This window comes from Amblyraja radiata, chromosome 1, assembly GCF_010909765.2.
Source record: "Amblyraja radiata isolate CabotCenter1 chromosome 1, sAmbRad1.1.pri, whole genome shotgun sequence".
NCBI classification, from domain to species: Eukaryota; Metazoa; Chordata; class Chondrichthyes; order Rajiformes; family Rajidae; genus Amblyraja; species Amblyraja radiata.
The window spans coordinates 139,549,427-139,567,484 of NC_045956.1; the positions used below are offsets into that span (position 1 = coordinate 139,549,427).

The 18,058-nt window shown below is 43.8% G+C and overlaps 1 protein-coding gene across 1 annotated transcript in view; it reads right to left on the reverse strand.

The window, feature by feature from the left end:
- Positions 1 to 12,348: 12,348 nt before the first annotated feature.
- The window catches only part of LOC116979725 (long-chain-fatty-acid--CoA ligase ACSBG2-like), a 164,467-nt gene continuing 158,757 nt past the window's right edge, over positions 12,349 to 18,058 (reverse strand). The window contains exons 13-15 of the mRNA XM_033031464.1: positions 17,488 to 17,627; positions 13,688 to 13,934; positions 12,349 to 12,569 (exon numbers count right to left, since the gene is read on the reverse strand). Of these exons, the coding sequence (XP_032887355.1) occupies positions 12,493 to 12,569; positions 13,688 to 13,934; positions 17,488 to 17,627 (464 nt within the window). The 3' untranslated portion in view covers positions 12,349 to 12,492. The remainder of the gene's footprint in view (positions 12,570 to 13,687; positions 13,935 to 17,487; positions 17,628 to 18,058) is intronic.

Consider the following 18,058-nt stretch of genomic DNA (forward strand, 5'->3'; position numbering starts at 1 on the left):
TTTCGGCGATCTCACATTCACCACTGTGATGGGACGCAAGTTACATATACCTTTCCTTTTCTCCCGCGATCAGGACAATCGAAACATCCGGAGTCGGGGCGAATGAAGCTCCTGCAGTCGGCGATCGAGGCTCCCTTGGTTGGAGCTCCCGGAGTCGATCCTTAACAAAGGGACCGCCAGCTCCACGACGTTAAGGCCGCAGTGCGGACAGAGTTACGATACGGAAAAAGTCGCATCTCCATCGAGGGAAGCGATAAAAGCTTCCCACCCCCCTCTCCCCCCCCCCCCTCCACATAATACAAAAACTAAAAGTACACTAAAACATACAAGTTAAAAACAGACTAAAAACACCAAAAGATGAAAGGGACAAGACATGCTGTTGGCGAAGCTGTTTAAGGTATAAATCGTCCCCAGTGTGTGTAGGATGGTGTTAATGTGCGGGAATTGCTGGTCGGCGTGGACCAGACGGGCCAAAAGACATGTTTCTGCACTGTATCTCTAAACTAAACTAAAAGAAAGCAAAGTAGAATATTAAAGTCTGACTTTGGTAGTTGGCAGTCCACTATAGAGTCCATTCTAAAGGATGAGGTTACGGAGTACTTAGAAGTTCATGATAAAATAGGCTAAAGTCTGCATGGTTTTTTGAAGGGGAGATCTTGCCTGAAGAATCTGCTGGAATTCTTTAAAGTAAACTAGACCAAGTGCAGACCCGTTGGATCTGCTCCCCCAACGCAGCCGTTCCCTACCCGTAGCCCCCACGGGAGACGTGGTCCTCCAACTCAAGCCGTTCCCGAAGATAAGATTCCAGCACTCAGCAGTGCGGCTGTTTTTAAATGGCATCTTTGAGGCGAGAGGCGGGCGGCAGCAGCCTTTATGGTCGCAGGCCAGCAGGAGGCGACAAAATGAGTGAGTGGGGGGGAGAAGGATTTTATTAAAAATGTGTACATAAACACGACAAAATTTAATGAGGTGTGGATACTTGGAATGAAAAGTGATATGTCTACCGAAATGGAAAAAATCTCGGCGTTTCTGGGTCTGGTGTTGGCGTAGCAACGAATCAAGGGCTGGCACCCACAAGTCAGGCAGAAACACACACACACACACAGTTTTAATATTATACAAGTGCAGACCCGTTGGGTCTGCTCTCCCAACGCAGCCATTCCCTACCCGTAGCCCCCACGGGAGACGTGGTCCTCCAACTGAAGATTCGAGCACTCAGCAGTGCGGCTGTTTTTAAATGGCGTCTTTGAGGCGAGAGGCGGGCGCCAGCAGCCGTTATGGTCGCTGGCCAGCAGGAGGCGACAAAATGAGTGAGTGGGGGGGGTGGGGGGGGGGGGGGGAGAAGGATTTTATTAAAAATGTGTACATAAACACGACAACATTTAATGAGGAGTGGATACTTGGAATGAAAAGTGAAATCTCTACCGAAATGGAAAAAATCTGGGCGTTTGTGGGTCTGGTGTTGGCGTAGCAACGAATCAAAGGCTGGCACCCACAGGCTGGCAACCACAAGACAGGCAGAAACACACACACACACACACACACAGTTTTAATGATAGACAGACAGACAGACAGACAGACAGACAGACAGACAGACAGACAGACAGACAGACAGACAGACAGACAGACAGACAGACAGACAGACTGACTTTATTAATCCCCTTATTCAGGGGAAATTCTGATGTCCTTGCAGCACACTAATAAAAATACAACACAGTATTCATGAAGAAATTCAACACCAAAACATAAAAACATCCCCCCACAGTGATTCCCACTGTGGGGGAAGGCACAAAGTCCAGTCCCCATCCTCTTGTCCACCCAAAGTCGGGCCTATTGAGGCCTCCACAGTCGCCGCCACGGCACCCGATGTTCTCGCCGGGTGATGGTGCTCCGTCGTCGGGTGAACCCCCAGCGGCTTGGGGTGCCAGGAACGGCCGCCTTCCCACCGGAGCCTGCGGCTTCCAAGCCAACAGACCACGCCAGACGGAGCTCCGCACACTGGTGATCTCGGCGAGATGTAAGTTCAACGTCGCAGCTGGCCGCTCCGCAGAACCGCGGCTCCACGATGTTTTCCTCGGCGGTACCAAGCATACTGGAGTCCCAGCGCGGCGACCCAGGAAAGGCATCGCCCGCTCCACGACAGCGCTCCAGCGCTGCGCCGCCGCCAAAGCCGATGTTCTGCGCCGCCGCCAAAGCCGATGTTCTGGCCAGGTCCCCTCAGGGAAACGTCGCTCCAAGACCCGCTGGTAGGCCGCGAGGACAGGTCGAAGACGCTGCTCGGAGGAAGGCAACCCCTCCGACCAGGTAGGGACTTCGAAAAGCAGTTTCCCCCTTCCCCCCCACCACCCCCCACACATAAAAAGATTTAGACCCCCTGACTGTACACTTAACAAACTAAAAATAATAAAAAAGAAGGGAAAAAAACGGACAGCTGCAGGACAGGCAGCCGTTCAGGACAGCGCCTCCTCCGGATAGATATATATATATAGCAGGGCAGACAAAGGAGTCAGTGGATGTTGTTTACCTAGATTATTAGAAAGCCTTTGATTGGGTGCCACTAGGCTACTAAGGAAGATGAGAACCCATGGTATCAAAATACTAGCAGGTTGGCTGGATGGCAGAAGACAGAAAGTGGCAATAAAGAGGGCTTCTTATTGTTGGCTGCCAGTGACTAACGGAGTTCCGCAGGAGTCAGTGGTGGGGCCGTTACTCTTCACGTTGCATATTAATGATTTGGATGAGGGGATTGAAGGCTTTGTGGCCAAATTTGCAGATTATACGAAAATAGGTGGAGGGGCAGGAATTGCAGAGAAAGCAGGGAGTCTGCAGAAGGACTTGGACAGGTGGGGAAAGTAGGCAGAGAAGTGGCTGATGGAATATAGTGTAGCAAAATGTGGAGACATGCATTTTGGTAGTAGGAATAAAGGCACAGACTATTTTCTAAATGAGAGAATCCAGAAATCGAAGGTGCAAAGGGACTTGGGAGTGCTGGTGCAGGATTCCCAAAAGGTTAATCTGCAAGTCGAATTGGTAGTAAAGAAGGCAAACGCAATGCTGGCATTTATTTCAAGAGGGCTAGAATACAAAAACAAATGCTGAGGCTCCATATTGCGCTAGTCGCAGCAATTGGATTGTTGTGAGCAATTTTGAACACCATATGTGCTGGCCCTGGAGAGGTTCCAGAGGAGGTTTACAAGAATGATCCCAGGAATGAGTGGGTTAACTTATAATGAGCATTTGACGGCACTGGGCCTGTACTCGCGTGAAGTTTAGAAGAATGAGGGGAGGACATCATTGAAACGTACCAAATAGTGAAAGGCTTGGATAAAGTGGACATGGAGAGGATGTTTTTTCACTGGTGGGAGAGTCTAGGACTGGAGGTCATAGCCTCAGAATTAAAGGACGTTCCTTTAGGAAGGTTGAGAAGGAAATTGTTTAGTCAGATGGTGGTGAATCTGTGGAATTCTTTGCCACAAAAGGCTGTGGAGGCTGTCCTTAATGGATATTTTTAAGGCAGATAGATTCTATATTAGTACAGTTGTCAAGGATTAGAATGGAGAAGGCAGGAGCATGGGGTTTGGAGGCAGAGATAGATCAACCATGATTAAATGGCGGAGTAAACTTGATGGACCAAATGGTCTAATTCTGCTCCTATCACATTTAACTTTATGAATTTTTTTTAAGGCAGTGGGAGATAAATTCTGGACAAGCTGTGGGGTAAACATTTATCTTGGATGGGAAAGTGAATTTGAGATCACAATCAGTTCATAAGTTCTCGGAACAGAATTAAGGGCCTGTCCCACTTGCGCGACCTAATCCGCGAGTTCTGGCGAGTTTGCCCTCGACTCATACTCGCAGCATGGTCGACACGGGGTCGTAGGAGGTCTTCGTAACTCTCCTTCATGCCCGAGAGTGGTCTCCGCGTACTCTAGGCCTCAGCTAGGTGGCGGCATTTTTTTCAATATGTTAAAAAATACCCGCGAGTAAAAAAACGTCGCCATGGTAAAAATCGATACTTTTTTTACTCGTAGGTTTAGTCGTAGTAGGTCGTAGTAGGTCGGCATGTTAGTTGTAGATAATCGAGGGTAGTCGAAGGTAGTCATAGATAGTCTTCATCATAGTCGAAGGGAGATCAAAGGAGGCCGTCTTCACTCTCCATTATTCGGTGTCCAATTTTCCCGAAGTTAGTCGTAGCTAGTCATAGCTAGTTGAAGCTGGTCTTCAACATAGTCGAAGGAGGTCTTCTACGTAGTCGAAGGAGGTCTTCAACATGTCATTTTTTCAAATTCTTCTAAACTCGCCAATTAGGTCGCCCAAGTGGGACAGCCCCTTTAGGCTCCTCCCTTCTAAAGGTACGTGCTTTTATTCTGAGGCTATGGCCTCTGGTCCTAGCCTCTCCCACTAATGGAAACATCCTCTCTATATTCACTCTATTCAGACCTTGCACTATTTAGTAAGTTTCAATGAGGCTCCCCCTCATCTTTCTAAATTCCAGCAAGTACAAGCCTAGTGTCTTAACACGCTCATCATATGATAACACAATCATTCCTAGGATCATTCTTGTAAACCTCCTCTGGATTCTCTCCAACGCCAGTACATCCTTCCTCAGATATCCTTGGGGTTAGGAGGCAGAGATAGATCAACCATGCCAGTACATCCTTCCTCAGAGGGAGTACAGAGAAGGTTCACCAGACTGATTCCTGGGATGTCAGGACTTTCATATGAAGAAAGACTGGATAGACTCGGCTTGTACCCGCTAGATTTTAGAAGATTGAGGGGGGATTTTAAAGAAACTTACAAAATTCTTAAGGGGTTGGACAGGCTAGATCAGGAAGATTGTTCCCGATGTTGTGGAAATCCAGGACAAGGGGTCACAGTTTAAGGATAAAGGGGAAATCCTTTAGGACCGAGATGAGAAAAAAAAATTCACATAGAGAGTGGCGAACCTGTGGAATTCTCTGCCACAGAAGGTAGTTGAGGCCAGTTCATTGGCTATATTTAAGAGGGAGTTAGATGTGGCCCTTGTGGCTAAAGGGATCAGGGGGTATGGAGAGAAGGCAGGTACAGGATACTGAGTTGGATGATCAGCCATGATCATATTGAATGGCGGTGCAGGCTCGAAGGGCCGAATGGCCTACTCCTGCACCTATTTTCTATGTTTCTATATGAAGCCCAAAACTACTAACAATACTCCAAATGAGGTCTGAGCAGTGCCTTATAATTTCACAGCATTACATCCCTGTTTTTGTATTCTAGCCCTCTCTAAATAAACACTAGCATTGCATTAGTCTTCCTTCCTTCTGATTTGACTTGCAAATTAACTTTTTGGGAATCCTGCATCAGCACTCCCAAGTCCCTTTGCACCTCTGATTTCTGAATTCTCTCCCCATTTAGAAAACAGTCTACAACTTTATTCCCCCCAAGTAAAATGCATGACTCCACACTTTGCGATGGTGTATTCCATCACCCCACTCACCCAACCTGTCCAAGTCCTTCTGCAGACTCCCTGCTTTCTCTACAGTACCTGCCCCTCCATCTATCTTTGTATCATCTGCAAACTTGGCCACAAAGCCTTCAATTCCCTCATCCAAATCATTGATATCCACTGTGAAGAGTAGCGGCCCCAGCACCGACCCCTGCGGAACTCCGCTAGTCACTGGCAGACAACCAGAAAAAGACCCCTTTATCGCCACTCTTTGTCACCCAGCCAACCTGCAATCCATGCTAGTACCTGCCCTCTGATACCATGGGCTCTCATGTTCTTTGGCATCCTCACATGTGGAACCTTGTCATCTCCTTTGTCTATCCTGCTATTTACTTTCTCAAAGAGTTCCAACAGGTTCATCAGGCAAGATCTCACTTTCACAAAACCATGCTGACTTGGTTCAGCTATTTGAGGGGCCAAGGACCCAATTTCTGCTCCGAGCCAAAAAATGTTAACTTGTTTTCCTCTTTCCACAGATGCTGCCAGATAGGCTGAGCATTCTTAGTTTTTTTTGTTTTATTTCTATATTCAATATCTACCAAAAATAACTGATGAGGATTAGGGAAGTGTGAAGAGTAATCGGTAGTGTTGAAGAATAAGTGACAATGGAGATAATATTGTTGAGCCTCTAAACCAAGGCATGGGAACCCACAGGCTGCAATGAATCATAGGTCATTCAACCCATTGTAAACAAGCACACTAGATGTTGATTTTTATGAGTTAAATCTTTGCAGCTGCAGCAACTCTGACCATCTCTATTAAAGAGGAAATTAAAATGGACGACAATAGGTGCAGGAATAGGCCATTCGGCCCTTTGAGCCAGCACCGCCATTCAATGTGATCATGACTGATCATCCACATTCAGTACCCCGTTCCTGCCTTCTTTAAGAACTCTAATTCTCTCTTGAAAGCATCCAGAGAATTGGCCTCCACTGCCTTCTAAGCAGGGTTCTCACTTAACTATTTTTCCCTGTTGCCAGTCGGGCAACCTTGGCAGTTTTTTAGGTTGCCAAATGACAGTTTAGGTGGTCATTTAAGACGGCTTGCATGACACGTGCGATAATGTGCTCGGACGAAGTGCGTAGTTACCAGTCGGAATTATGCTCAATGAAGCATTCACATATTATTTCTGCTTCAAATAAAGTCACAAACTAAACATATTCACCAATCAAGACATGATATATCCCACAATGACATGGAGCAAAATTACAATACAGTATCTCAACTCGTTTTACACGTTGCAATTAATGCAATTTCTATTAGTTCTTTCCACTTCCAAACTAAAATGTGGTTGGATTATTTAGTTTATGATCAACGTGTGTCAATAAATCCTGGACCATGGTAACATATATGCGTAACCATGCACACTACAGATTGATGCAAGCATGTTCTTTGTGAAGGACCGAAAATTATCATGACATGGCCATAGCATGGGTCGTTATTTCTATTGGTACAGAAACACTCTCGCTTCCCACATAATTTAATATACAGGTTGCAAGGAAATATCAAAACTACATTTTATGATAATAGCTGTTAAAACCGACTATACCCATCTGACAGGTTAAACATCACACTAACTGACAAGAGATGGTCAAAGGACATGTTCTTTTGGTAATATGTTTAAAGGTGTCAAAACGCCACATTACCAGACAATCAGATTAGATGTATGCGTTATGAACAGCAATGAAGATACCCAGTTTGTGCGCGCCAGATTGAGGATTGAGGCTGGGGAATTAGTGCGTGTTGGTTGGAGTAGATAAAATTGTGAGGGGAGAGCGCGGGGGATGTCAGTGGGGTTGAATGGGGGGATCAGTACGGGTTGGACGGGGTGGGGGGGGGGGTCTGTGCAGGATGGATGGGGGGGGGATCAGTACAGGATGAATGGGGTAGACAAAATGCTGGAGAAACTCAGCGGGTGAGGCAGCTTCTATGGAGCGAAGGAAATAGGCAACGTTTCGGGCCAAGACCCTTCTTCAGACTGATCCCCCCATTCTTCTTGAATGGGGGGTATCAGTACAGGATGAATGGGGGAGGTCAGTACAGTGTGGACCGGAGGGTCTGTGCAGGATGAATGGGGGGATCACTACAGGATGGATGGGGGATCGGTGCAGGTTAAATGGAGTGGGGGTCAGTACGGGATGAATGGGGAGGATCACTACAGGATGGATGGGTGGGAGCAGTGCAGGATGAATGGGGGGGGGGGGGGGGTAGTGCAGGATGTATGGGGTGGCGGGAGAATCAATGTGAGGTGGATAGGGAGATCAGTGCAGGATGAATAGATGGGAGGGGGGATGGGGAGGGGAGCACAGGGGATGTCAGGGAGGGTTTGTTTTGAAAGCGCCGTTGGCGAATTGACAGGCAGCGGCCGTTATCAGGCCGGGCGGGGTGGGGTGCGTGAGGAGATGGAGCCGCCGTCGCCGCTGCTGCTGTGCGGGGCCCGTCATTCGCTCCGACCCTCCATCACGCCACACTTAGCATCTTTCCCACGCATTACAGCCGTCGCCGACACAAAACATCACGTTCCTTTTCTCCAGAGATGCTGTCTGACCTGCTGAGTTACTCCAGTTTTTTGTGAAAAATAAACCAGTATCTGCAGTGCCAAGCCGGGCAAAATGACTCGCCGTTTAGGTTGTCCGACAGCACTTTGGGTGGTCAATGGCACCCAGGCAACCGTTAATTTCAAGCCCTGCTAAGGCAGCGAATTCCACAGATTCACAACTCTCTGGGTGAAAAAATGTTGTCCTCATCTCCATTCTAAATGGCGTTCCCCTTATTCTTAAACTGTGGTCCCTGGTTCTGGACTCCCCCAACATCGGGAACATGTTTCCTGCCTCTAGCGTGTCCAATTCCTTAATAATCTTACATGTTTCAACATGATATCCTCTCATCCTTCTAAATTCCAAGCCCAGCCGCTCCATTCTATCCCTACATGACCTCGTGAAACTACGCTGCACTCCCTCAATAGCAAGAATGTCCTTCCTCAAATTTGGAGACCAAAACTGCACACAATACTCCAGTTGTGGTCTCACTAGGGCTCTGTACAACTGCAGAAGGACCTATTTGTTCCTATACTCAACTCCTCTTGTATGAAGGCCAACATGTCATTCGCTTTCTTCACTGCCTGCTGTACGTGCATGCTTACTTTCAGTGAGTGATGAACAAGGACCCCCAGATCTTTTTGCACCTCCCCTTTTCCCAACAATTCCATTCAGATAATAATCTGCCTTCCTGTTTTTGCCACCAAAGCTGCGGTCCCAGCACCGAGCATTGCGGTACCCCACTAGTCACTGCCTGCCATTCTGAAAGGGACCCGTTAATCCCTACTCTTTGTTTCCTGTCTGCCATCCAATTTTCTATCCATGTCAGTACCCTACCCCCAATACCATGTGCTCTAATTTTTCCCACTAATCTCCTATATGGGTCCTTATCAAATACTTTCTGAAAATCCAGGTACACTAAATCCACTGGCTCTCCCTTGTCCATTTTTCTAGTTACATCCTCAAAAAATTCCAGAAGATTAATCAAGCATTATTTCTCCTTCATAAATCCATGCTGACTTGGACCGATCCTGTTACTGCTATCCAAATGTGCGGCTATTTCATCTTTTATAATTGACTCTAGCATCTTCCGATGTCAGGCTAACTGGTCTATAATTCTGTTTTCTCTCTCCCGCCTTTCCTAAAAAGTGGGATAACATTAGCTACCCTCCAATCCTCAGGAACTGATGCTGAATCTATAGAACATTGGAAAATGATCACCAAAGCGTCCACTATTTCTAGAGCCCTTAAGTACCCTGAGAAGCAGGCCCTGGGGATTTATCAGCCTTCAGGCCCATCATTCTACTCAACACCATTTCCTGCCTAATGTGAATTTCCTTCAGTTCCTCCGTCACCCTATATCCTCTGGCCACTAGTGCATTAGGGAGATTGTTTGTGTCTTCCTTAGTGAAGACAGATCCAAAGTACCTGTTCAACTCGTCTACCATTTCTTTGTTCCCTATAATAAAGTGTTTTGGGGCAATTAAAACTGGGAAGTTTTAAGATGCAAAGGAGGAAGAGATATATTTAACAAGTCAAGTTTCTGATGTGCTGGGAGAGAATAAATGACAACAGGATTCAAGGCAATAGCAGAAGCAGTGGGGTGGGGTTAAGAAGCAAATTAGTTTGAGGATGGTGTAGGGAGTAGCTGAATTTCAAATGTAGAGGTTAAAGATAGTAAGGGAATGGGACAGAGAATTCAATCCATTCCAGGGGACCAGGAGACTTTTTTGTAAACAGATGTCCGTCAAAGAAGGAATTTACCTTCCTTCCTTCTTGGTCCAAAGCAGACCACATCATGGGGTGCTGTGCAAATATTGAATTGAAAGTGCTGTGGCTTTACTGATTGCACCTGAAGAGTTCATCCCTGTATGATTGGGGGTGGAGGTGTTGCAGGTGTTGCAGGTGTTGCAGCAACAAACTCAAAAGTGGGGAAGCTGTTGACAATGGTTAATGAGAAGTGGAGTGTCATGAAGGGAATGGAGAAGGGTCTCGCTCCATAGATGCTGCCTCACCTGCTGAGTTTTTCCAGCTTTTTTGTCTACGTTCGATTTTTCCAGCATCTGCGGTTCTTTCTTAAAGATCTCTATTCGGAAGTAGGCAATGACTCGCCAAACCTATTGGAGCAAATATTATTGTGCATTACTGCAGCACAAAAACAATTTTTCATTTAGCAACATGCAGCAAAATTCACCCAGTTTAATTTAACAAAATGAGTGGAGCCATACATTTAGTTTACTTTTGGTTTAGTTTCAGCCACAGTGAATGTTTTTCTTTTCCCTATCCTGCTGAATGAAGCCAAGAATGGTCTGTCCTCCTTGCTGCTGTGAGTATGAGTTATTGGGAAAAACAAAACTTTGGCATGTGACTAGAACAAGATACAGTCTTGCAACTGAAGACCGAGTAGGTTCTTGTATGAAATGGTTATTATTTTAAAAGAGCATTGAGAAACACAGGGACCTTAGTATACAAGTCTAATGGGCCTGTCCCACTTAGGCGATTTTTCAGACGAATGTCAAGTTGCCGGCAGACATGTTGAAAAATTTGCGGCGACCATAATGAGGCCGCAACTAGTCCCCAGAATGCAGGACCTCCTCACGACCATGAAGGCGACTCCCCGACAACCACCCACAAACATGTGGCGACCGCACAGTCTCCTGCACTCACCTAAAAAGTCGCCCAAGTTCAAAGTTCAAATTTTATTTGGTCACATACACCTTTAGGTGTAGTGAAATTCTTTTTGCCAAGTGGCGCAGGCCCATAAAGATCCCTCCTCTCCCCTCCCTACCCCCCCCCCCCCCTCCCCCATCCCCCCCCCCCATTATCCCTCCTGACCGCCCCCACTGCCCTCTTTTCCCATTTCCACTTTTCCCCCTCTCCCTCCCTACCCCTTCCTCTCCCTCAATCCCCCCCACTCTACCTCCTCACCTCCCCAGGATCTTTTGCCTCTCATCCTCCAATCCCTCCCTCCCTCACCTCTCCTTTCCCCTACCCTCAGTCACTCCCTCCCTCCCTCCATAAAAAGCATCTGCAGTTCCTTCCTCCACAGATCATTCAGTGTGTGTGTGTGTTACAAACTCCGCACCAACTGCTCAGCTACCCTGCAACTCGACTCTCCCTCCTTCTGCCCACTCCGGCTCACCTGCCGCTCTGCCCGTCCTGTCCGACCGCCCGCTGCTGCCGCCACTCGGCCCGTCCCTGCCCTTCCCACCCGCCTACCTGAGGGGAGTTTGTGAGTGAGGCGGGACAGGCCACCGCCGGTGGGGCAGGAAGGGGCGTCGCCATCCCAGCTGTGGTATTGACTGACAAAAGAGACCAATCTGCGTGGCGCTGACTTGAAGGAATCTGGGCACGCGCGGTTTTTCAGATTTTTAAACCTCGCTAACTTTTACAATATTCCATCGATCGGAACGCAACTTGTTGCACTCGCAGCACATGAGAACGGTGAGTAACTTGGTGAAAAATCGAGTATTATCGCGTACCATTTTTGCACAAATAGAAAAAAACGCGTAAACCGGAAGAGCATAAGATCAGAGTTTTAGTTATGTATAGACGATTGATATACGTGATTGATAAAATGATGAGGGGTATGGATAGAATAGACTGCAGGAAACTTAGAACTTATTAAAGGTAAATTAAGAGGAACTGACAGAGAAGATTTTTCACTCAGAGTGTGGTAAATACCTGGGATGTACTGTTGCAGAGAGGTGAAAGCAATGACAGCATTTAAGTGTCTGGATAAACTCTCCACTTAGGCACAAAAATCTATAAGACCAAGTGCTGGAAAATGGTATTAACACAGATGGGTGTGTACTGGTTAGTATAGACATGGTGGACTCAATTCCTTTTCTCATACTGTACGTCTCCAGTGCCTAGTTGCAAATTTCTAGCAGTTTTTATTTTGCTAATAAACTTCAGCCAGATAAATCAATAATATGATCACACCAATAAGCTTGTCTCATTGATAGGAACAGCAGTTTCACGATTCACTTCCAAATAACTGTACCCCAGTGAAAAATGCTTAGGATATCTGGGTTGACAGAGTGTTCATTCAATTATGTCAAAGTGAGTGAAGATATTTGCATCGACTATTCTAGGTTGTTTGAGTTATAGATTCTTCATATAGTTTCTTCATGTCAAGTACCAAGAATTCCAGACAGAGTGACTGCTCTCAGTTTTTAAGGATTACGCTTTTGAATTTAACAAGTCAATTTAATTCTCATTAAAAGCAGGAAACAATTATCTAAAAACAAACAAATACAAAATTACAATCTTGTGGTTTACACCTGTCATCAAATCGCCTTATATAATAATCTTACTTGGACATATGAACAGTGGAATTGATCACTATTTCTTGTTCATTTGAAGACACAAAAAACCTTGTACATGAACTTAACATTACAGAATCCGCCAGTCTTTAATATTTTAAACGGCTGGATTTTCTTATACTCTCTACACATTATGTCAAATTCATTCATTATAAAGAGAATCAATCTCTTCTTTGTACATTTCTGCCACAAAAGGCCTTCTCAGTTTCATTGTCGGACCTGTAAATACAAACAGAAAACTGTAAAAATTTACATCAGAAAGAGCAAGATTTCAAAGTTTAATCCTGGTTGTCACATACGAAACTGTTTACCCATTTAACGATCATCTCAGAGGATGATCTATATTAATGTCCGCACTCCACTGCAATACACAAACTTAATTGCTATGGAGTGCAGGATCCTTTACCCAATTTGTTCAAAGCTGTTTTCATTGGCACATTCCCTCCAGCTACACGCATGTACACAAAGCCCTTTGCACTGATATTTCATTTACAGTGTAAAATGACACAAACGCCATTATCACTGATATTTACAGAATTGCAGAGAATTGTGCACACAGCCCAGACCATCACACAAACCAACCCTTCCGTTGACTCCATTTATACCTCGCTGCCTCAGCAAGGCCAGCAAGGACGTCGGACCCTGACCACTCCCTCTTCTCCCCTCTCCCAACGTGCAAAAGGCAGAAGTATGAATAAGCACACCTCCAGATTCAGCAAGTTTCTTTCCAGCTGTTATCAGGTAACTGAACCATCCTACAACAACTAGAGAGCAGTCCTGAACTACTATCTACCTCGTTGGACTATCTTTGATCAGACTGTTCTGGCTTTATCTTGCACTATACGTTATTCCCTTAGCATGTATCAGCACACAGTGAATGGCTCGATTGTAATCATGCATTGTCTTTCCACTGACTGATTAGCACAAAGCAAAGCTTTTCACTGTTCCTAAGTATACGTGACAATAAATTAAACTAAGAATATTTGACAAAGTATAATTAATGTAAAACTGTCAGTCAATCCAGACAGCACTTGAAAACAATTTACATTTCAGGAAAAGGCAAAGTGCTGGAGTAGCTCAGCGGGTCAAGCAGCATCTCTGGGGAAAAGAAATAGGTGACATTTCCAGGTGGGGATACTTCTTCAAACTGAATTTCAGACTACATTTCTGGCTTTTTTTGCTGTATATGTAACTGAAAGACAATTTATTAGTTGTGCAGCCATGGATATTTCAGTGACATCATGCCAAGTTTCTCTTATTTTCCCATCCATGGCAATGAGGGAAGGCTCAAAGTGTAATCTCTGCAGATATTGTCATTGGCGCAACAATCGGCTTACCCAATTCTCCTCCAGAAACTGTGAAGTCTTTATCCAAAATTATCCACTTTTGGATTCTCTGAGCATTTGATGTGGCATCTTTATTCACGGTGTCAATAGCATCCTGAATAGCTTTCTCGATCATAGGATCTTGTCTTTTCACAAAATCACTCAAGTGGGTAACTGAACATCCGTTTTTGCGGCAGAAATCAATGGTTGGTGGAGCCAAATCGTCAAGTGGTTCTCCTGTCTCATTATCCATATTACACTAGTAGAAGAGGAGAAAGAAAAATAAAGGAAGCAGCTGGAAACATTATTGGAGAATAAGTAATGATCAACAATATTGTTCCACATATTACTTAGAAATGAAGAATCAGTCACCAAAGTTCATCTTTATCCACCATCTTTATCCACCATAATTGGCTAAGATAGTCCACCAGTTCTCCAAACTTAATTTAAAAATGTTTGATCCCAAGTATATTTGAATAAATTAAGGTTGGGGGGCGGTGGGGCCCTCTTCCAATTATACACGTTTTTGCATTTCAATAGAACACATATTAACCCTTTCTTGTTCCCCTTTGGTCCCCACTACAACTTTTCTAATTCTTCAACAAACGTCAGTATACTGAATCCCAGTTAAATCTTTATTAGTTAGATTGATAATACTGTATTAATCCTATTTTCCTCCCCCAATATTTAACTTATTTCTGCAAACCCATTTATCAAAACATTTCTAACAGTGACCAGGGGAAAAGCATTCGAGCCAAGTTTATATTGCATCAAGGGACCCACGATCATTCTATATACCTGGAAAGTACACATCAGAAATTGAGAATCAGTCCCAATATATCCATGTTCTCCAGAGATGCTGTCTGACCTGACCTGCTGAGTTACTCCAGCACTTTGTGTCCATTTCAGCATTTACTGTCAGATTGTTTTGATAAATGGGTTTGCAGAAATAATTTGAAGATTTAGGAAAACAAATAACTCTTCAAGGGTGAGCCACCTGTCTGAACCATTGCATTGTGCTGCTGCAAGTTCCATAACAATGAAGATTTGGTGCTTTATTTCCTAATCAATTTGGTGATCTATCACAGTCGTTGCCTCAAAAAGTCTGGCAGCATCATCAAGGACATACACCATCCGGGCCATACACTCATTTCCCCACTACCTTCAGGTAGAAGGTACAGACGCCTGAAGACTGCAACAACCAGGTTCAGGAATAGCTGCTTCCCCACAGCCATCAGGCTATTAAACTTGGCTCGGACAAAACATTAATAGCCCATAATCTGTTTATTTGCACTTTATCAGTTTATTTATTCGTGTGTGTATATAATTATACAATGGTATATGGACACACTGATCTGTTCTGTATTCGTGCCTACTATGTTCTGGTGTGCTAAAGCAAAGCAAACATTTAATTGTCCTATCAGGGTCACATGACAATAAACTCACTTCAAGAGAGTTTATTGTCATGTGTTCCAGATAGGACAATTAAATTCTTGCTTGTTGCAGCACAACAGAATATTGTAGGCAGGGCCGGCCTTAAGCCGATTGGACCGATTGTTCCCAATTGAGCCTCGCGCCTAAGGGGGCCCCGCGCTAATTTTCCCTATTTCGTGCAGAAATACGAATTTGCGTTGTTAAATAGATTTTTTTAGAAAAACATTTGCCTTGTTAAAAACAAACATGGATAAAAACTGCTGCACCGGCCATCAGACAAAAGCGATGTGTTAACTACCACTGTTAGCACTTGTTAACCGCCAGTAGTAAACACGTAGTTATACAATGTGTCATCAATGCATCGATCCATATTCCTCAGTAAATGTAATTGTGTTTTGACCAAGTATTAACGACGCCGGGTTCCTTTGAATAAAATTCACGGGACTCCCATGAATTTTATTCAAAGGAACGCTGCGTCATTAATGCTTGGTCAAAACACAATTACATTTACTGAGGAATGTAGATCGATGTATTGATGACATTGAGAATTTCTTAAAGCTCACTCCTCACTTTCTGGAGTGCACCACTGGCTCACTATTGTTTGTGATGTTTGCTTTTCAAATGTATTCAAGTATTCCGCCTGTCTTCCTCTTGCAAAAACAGAATGCATTAATAGCATGTCTCAATCTCGTCGGGTTAGTTCACCTCATCAACTGCAACTCTCCATAATGCAGCTTTCCTTACTCCAGAATTTAGTGTCTATCTTTAAAATAATCCGTGGTCCGCTGAACAAATAACACGATAGACCACTCTGGAAGTGCAAGTTTTGCTGTACACTTCATTCTGTAGAACACATCATAATACACCTTGAGTGAATTAATGCGGTTAGATAATTTTTTTAAACTGTTGTCTAGAATTAATCGATACCCACCCTGTGTACCTTATATCAGATTTTAAACAGAATTTCCGATTTTTTTGTTTTCCTATTTGTCAATTTTTTTGTGCCCGGTTATTTGGCGGCCAATCAACCGCTATCTCTAAGGGGGTTGTGTCCAATCACCAACCAGCTTGCCTTAAAATTCCCGTCCAATCAACAAATCGGTCTCATCCCGTCCAATCAGCCACTGTCTCCAAGGGCATTGTGTCCAATCACATAATGCAGTTTAATGGTAATTAGCTGCTACGGTAAAGGTTGGAAGCCCGCGGAGGTACTGACACAGTCAGACAGGAGCAGGAGAGATTAAGACAGTGTATAATCCATAGCACCTTAGTGTACAATTTCATATGTTTATGGGCAACACATGTTCTGCCCATATCCCTCTAAACCTTTTCCATCTATGTACATGTCCAAATATCTTTAAATGTTTTTATATTACCTGCCTCAACTACCATCTCAGCAGCTTGTTTCATAGACCCACCCACCCTCTGAGTAAAAAGGTTGCCCCTCATGTTCCAATTAAAGCTTTCTCCTCTCACCTTAAACCAATGTCCCCTGGTTCTCAGTTCCCTAACTTTGGGTAAGACTATGCATTCACCCTATCTATTCCTCTCATGATCTTATACACCTCTCTAAAGATAATCTCTCAGCCTCCTGCGATCCAAGGAACAAAGTCCTAGCTTGCCCAATCTTCCGTACAGATCAAGTCCTGGCAAGATCCTCGTAAATCTTCTCTACATCCTTTCCACTTTAATGACATCCTTCCTATAGCAGGGAGACCAAAACTGAACACAATAATCCAAATGCAACCTCACCAACATACTGTACAACTTAACATTCATCAGTTTTCTCCCTTCTACTTCAGTCTAAATAAGGATACCGGCCTAAAACATCATATGTCCATCTCCACAGGTGCTGCTTTGCCTGCTGAGTTCCTCCACAACTTGATTTTTTTTAATTTCAACAATTTTCTGTTTTTATTTGAGATTTCCAACGCCTGTGGTATTTTAGTTCTATAAAACAAAAGCTTATAAAGAGATCTTACATTAACAAAACAAAATACAAAGAATTGTTTCAGTTTTATTTCTCTGGGAAAGGGCAGAAGAACACTGGCCTTTTAAAAGACTGACTTTAATCAATAATGTTATCCTTTTATTTTTGCAAGAAAGAACCAATACACATTCATACGGCAGAGACTTAGCATTCCAACAAAAAGGATAATTTCAGTCTCAAATAAAATTAATGCTGATCCTTACACTTTGGACAATTTTTCTCAAATTCAAAGATGGAAAGAGTGCCCACAAATTGATATAATTCAGCTGACAATCCATTATTTAATGACGGTTATATTGGTAAGGTGCTTGTCCTATTGTGTCCAAACGAACTTAAAACATTGAAAGATTCAGTAAAGTTGAGGTTGGATTCTCTGTGTAACACTTACCTTCAAAGTGAGAAGTATGGAGAGGAATTTTCTCTTATCGCCAATTAACATGGCGTTACTAATCAGTGGCAGTTTAGTCATAACAGCATCCTCAATGGGGATCGGAGCTATATTCTCACCTCCATCGGTGATTATCATTTCTTTGATTAAAAAACAAAATAAACAATACAATTAGTCATTCAATCAAAGTACTACCATCACTGTTAAATGAGTCACCATTAAATTATCCAACATTCCAAATACTGCAGATACTGGGAATAAAAAATAAAAATGGAAGGTTTGGAGGGAGAAACAAGGTGAACTGTCAGGTCAACACAGCTCAAATTAAATGGTACAGTTTTGCAAAGATCATAAAATGGAGAATACTGGTAAATTTGTGCCAGTTCTTATAGATAATCAAATCTCAGAAGTATTCATATCCAGTAGTTAGATCAAAGCAATCATAGATCATCCAATTATGCCACAGAATAGTGTTAGAAATCAGTTGATTAACAATTTATCACATCAATGTTCCCCTTATTACACATATCAATGATTTAATTTGTAAATCACGCATTGTTTTAGTTAATTT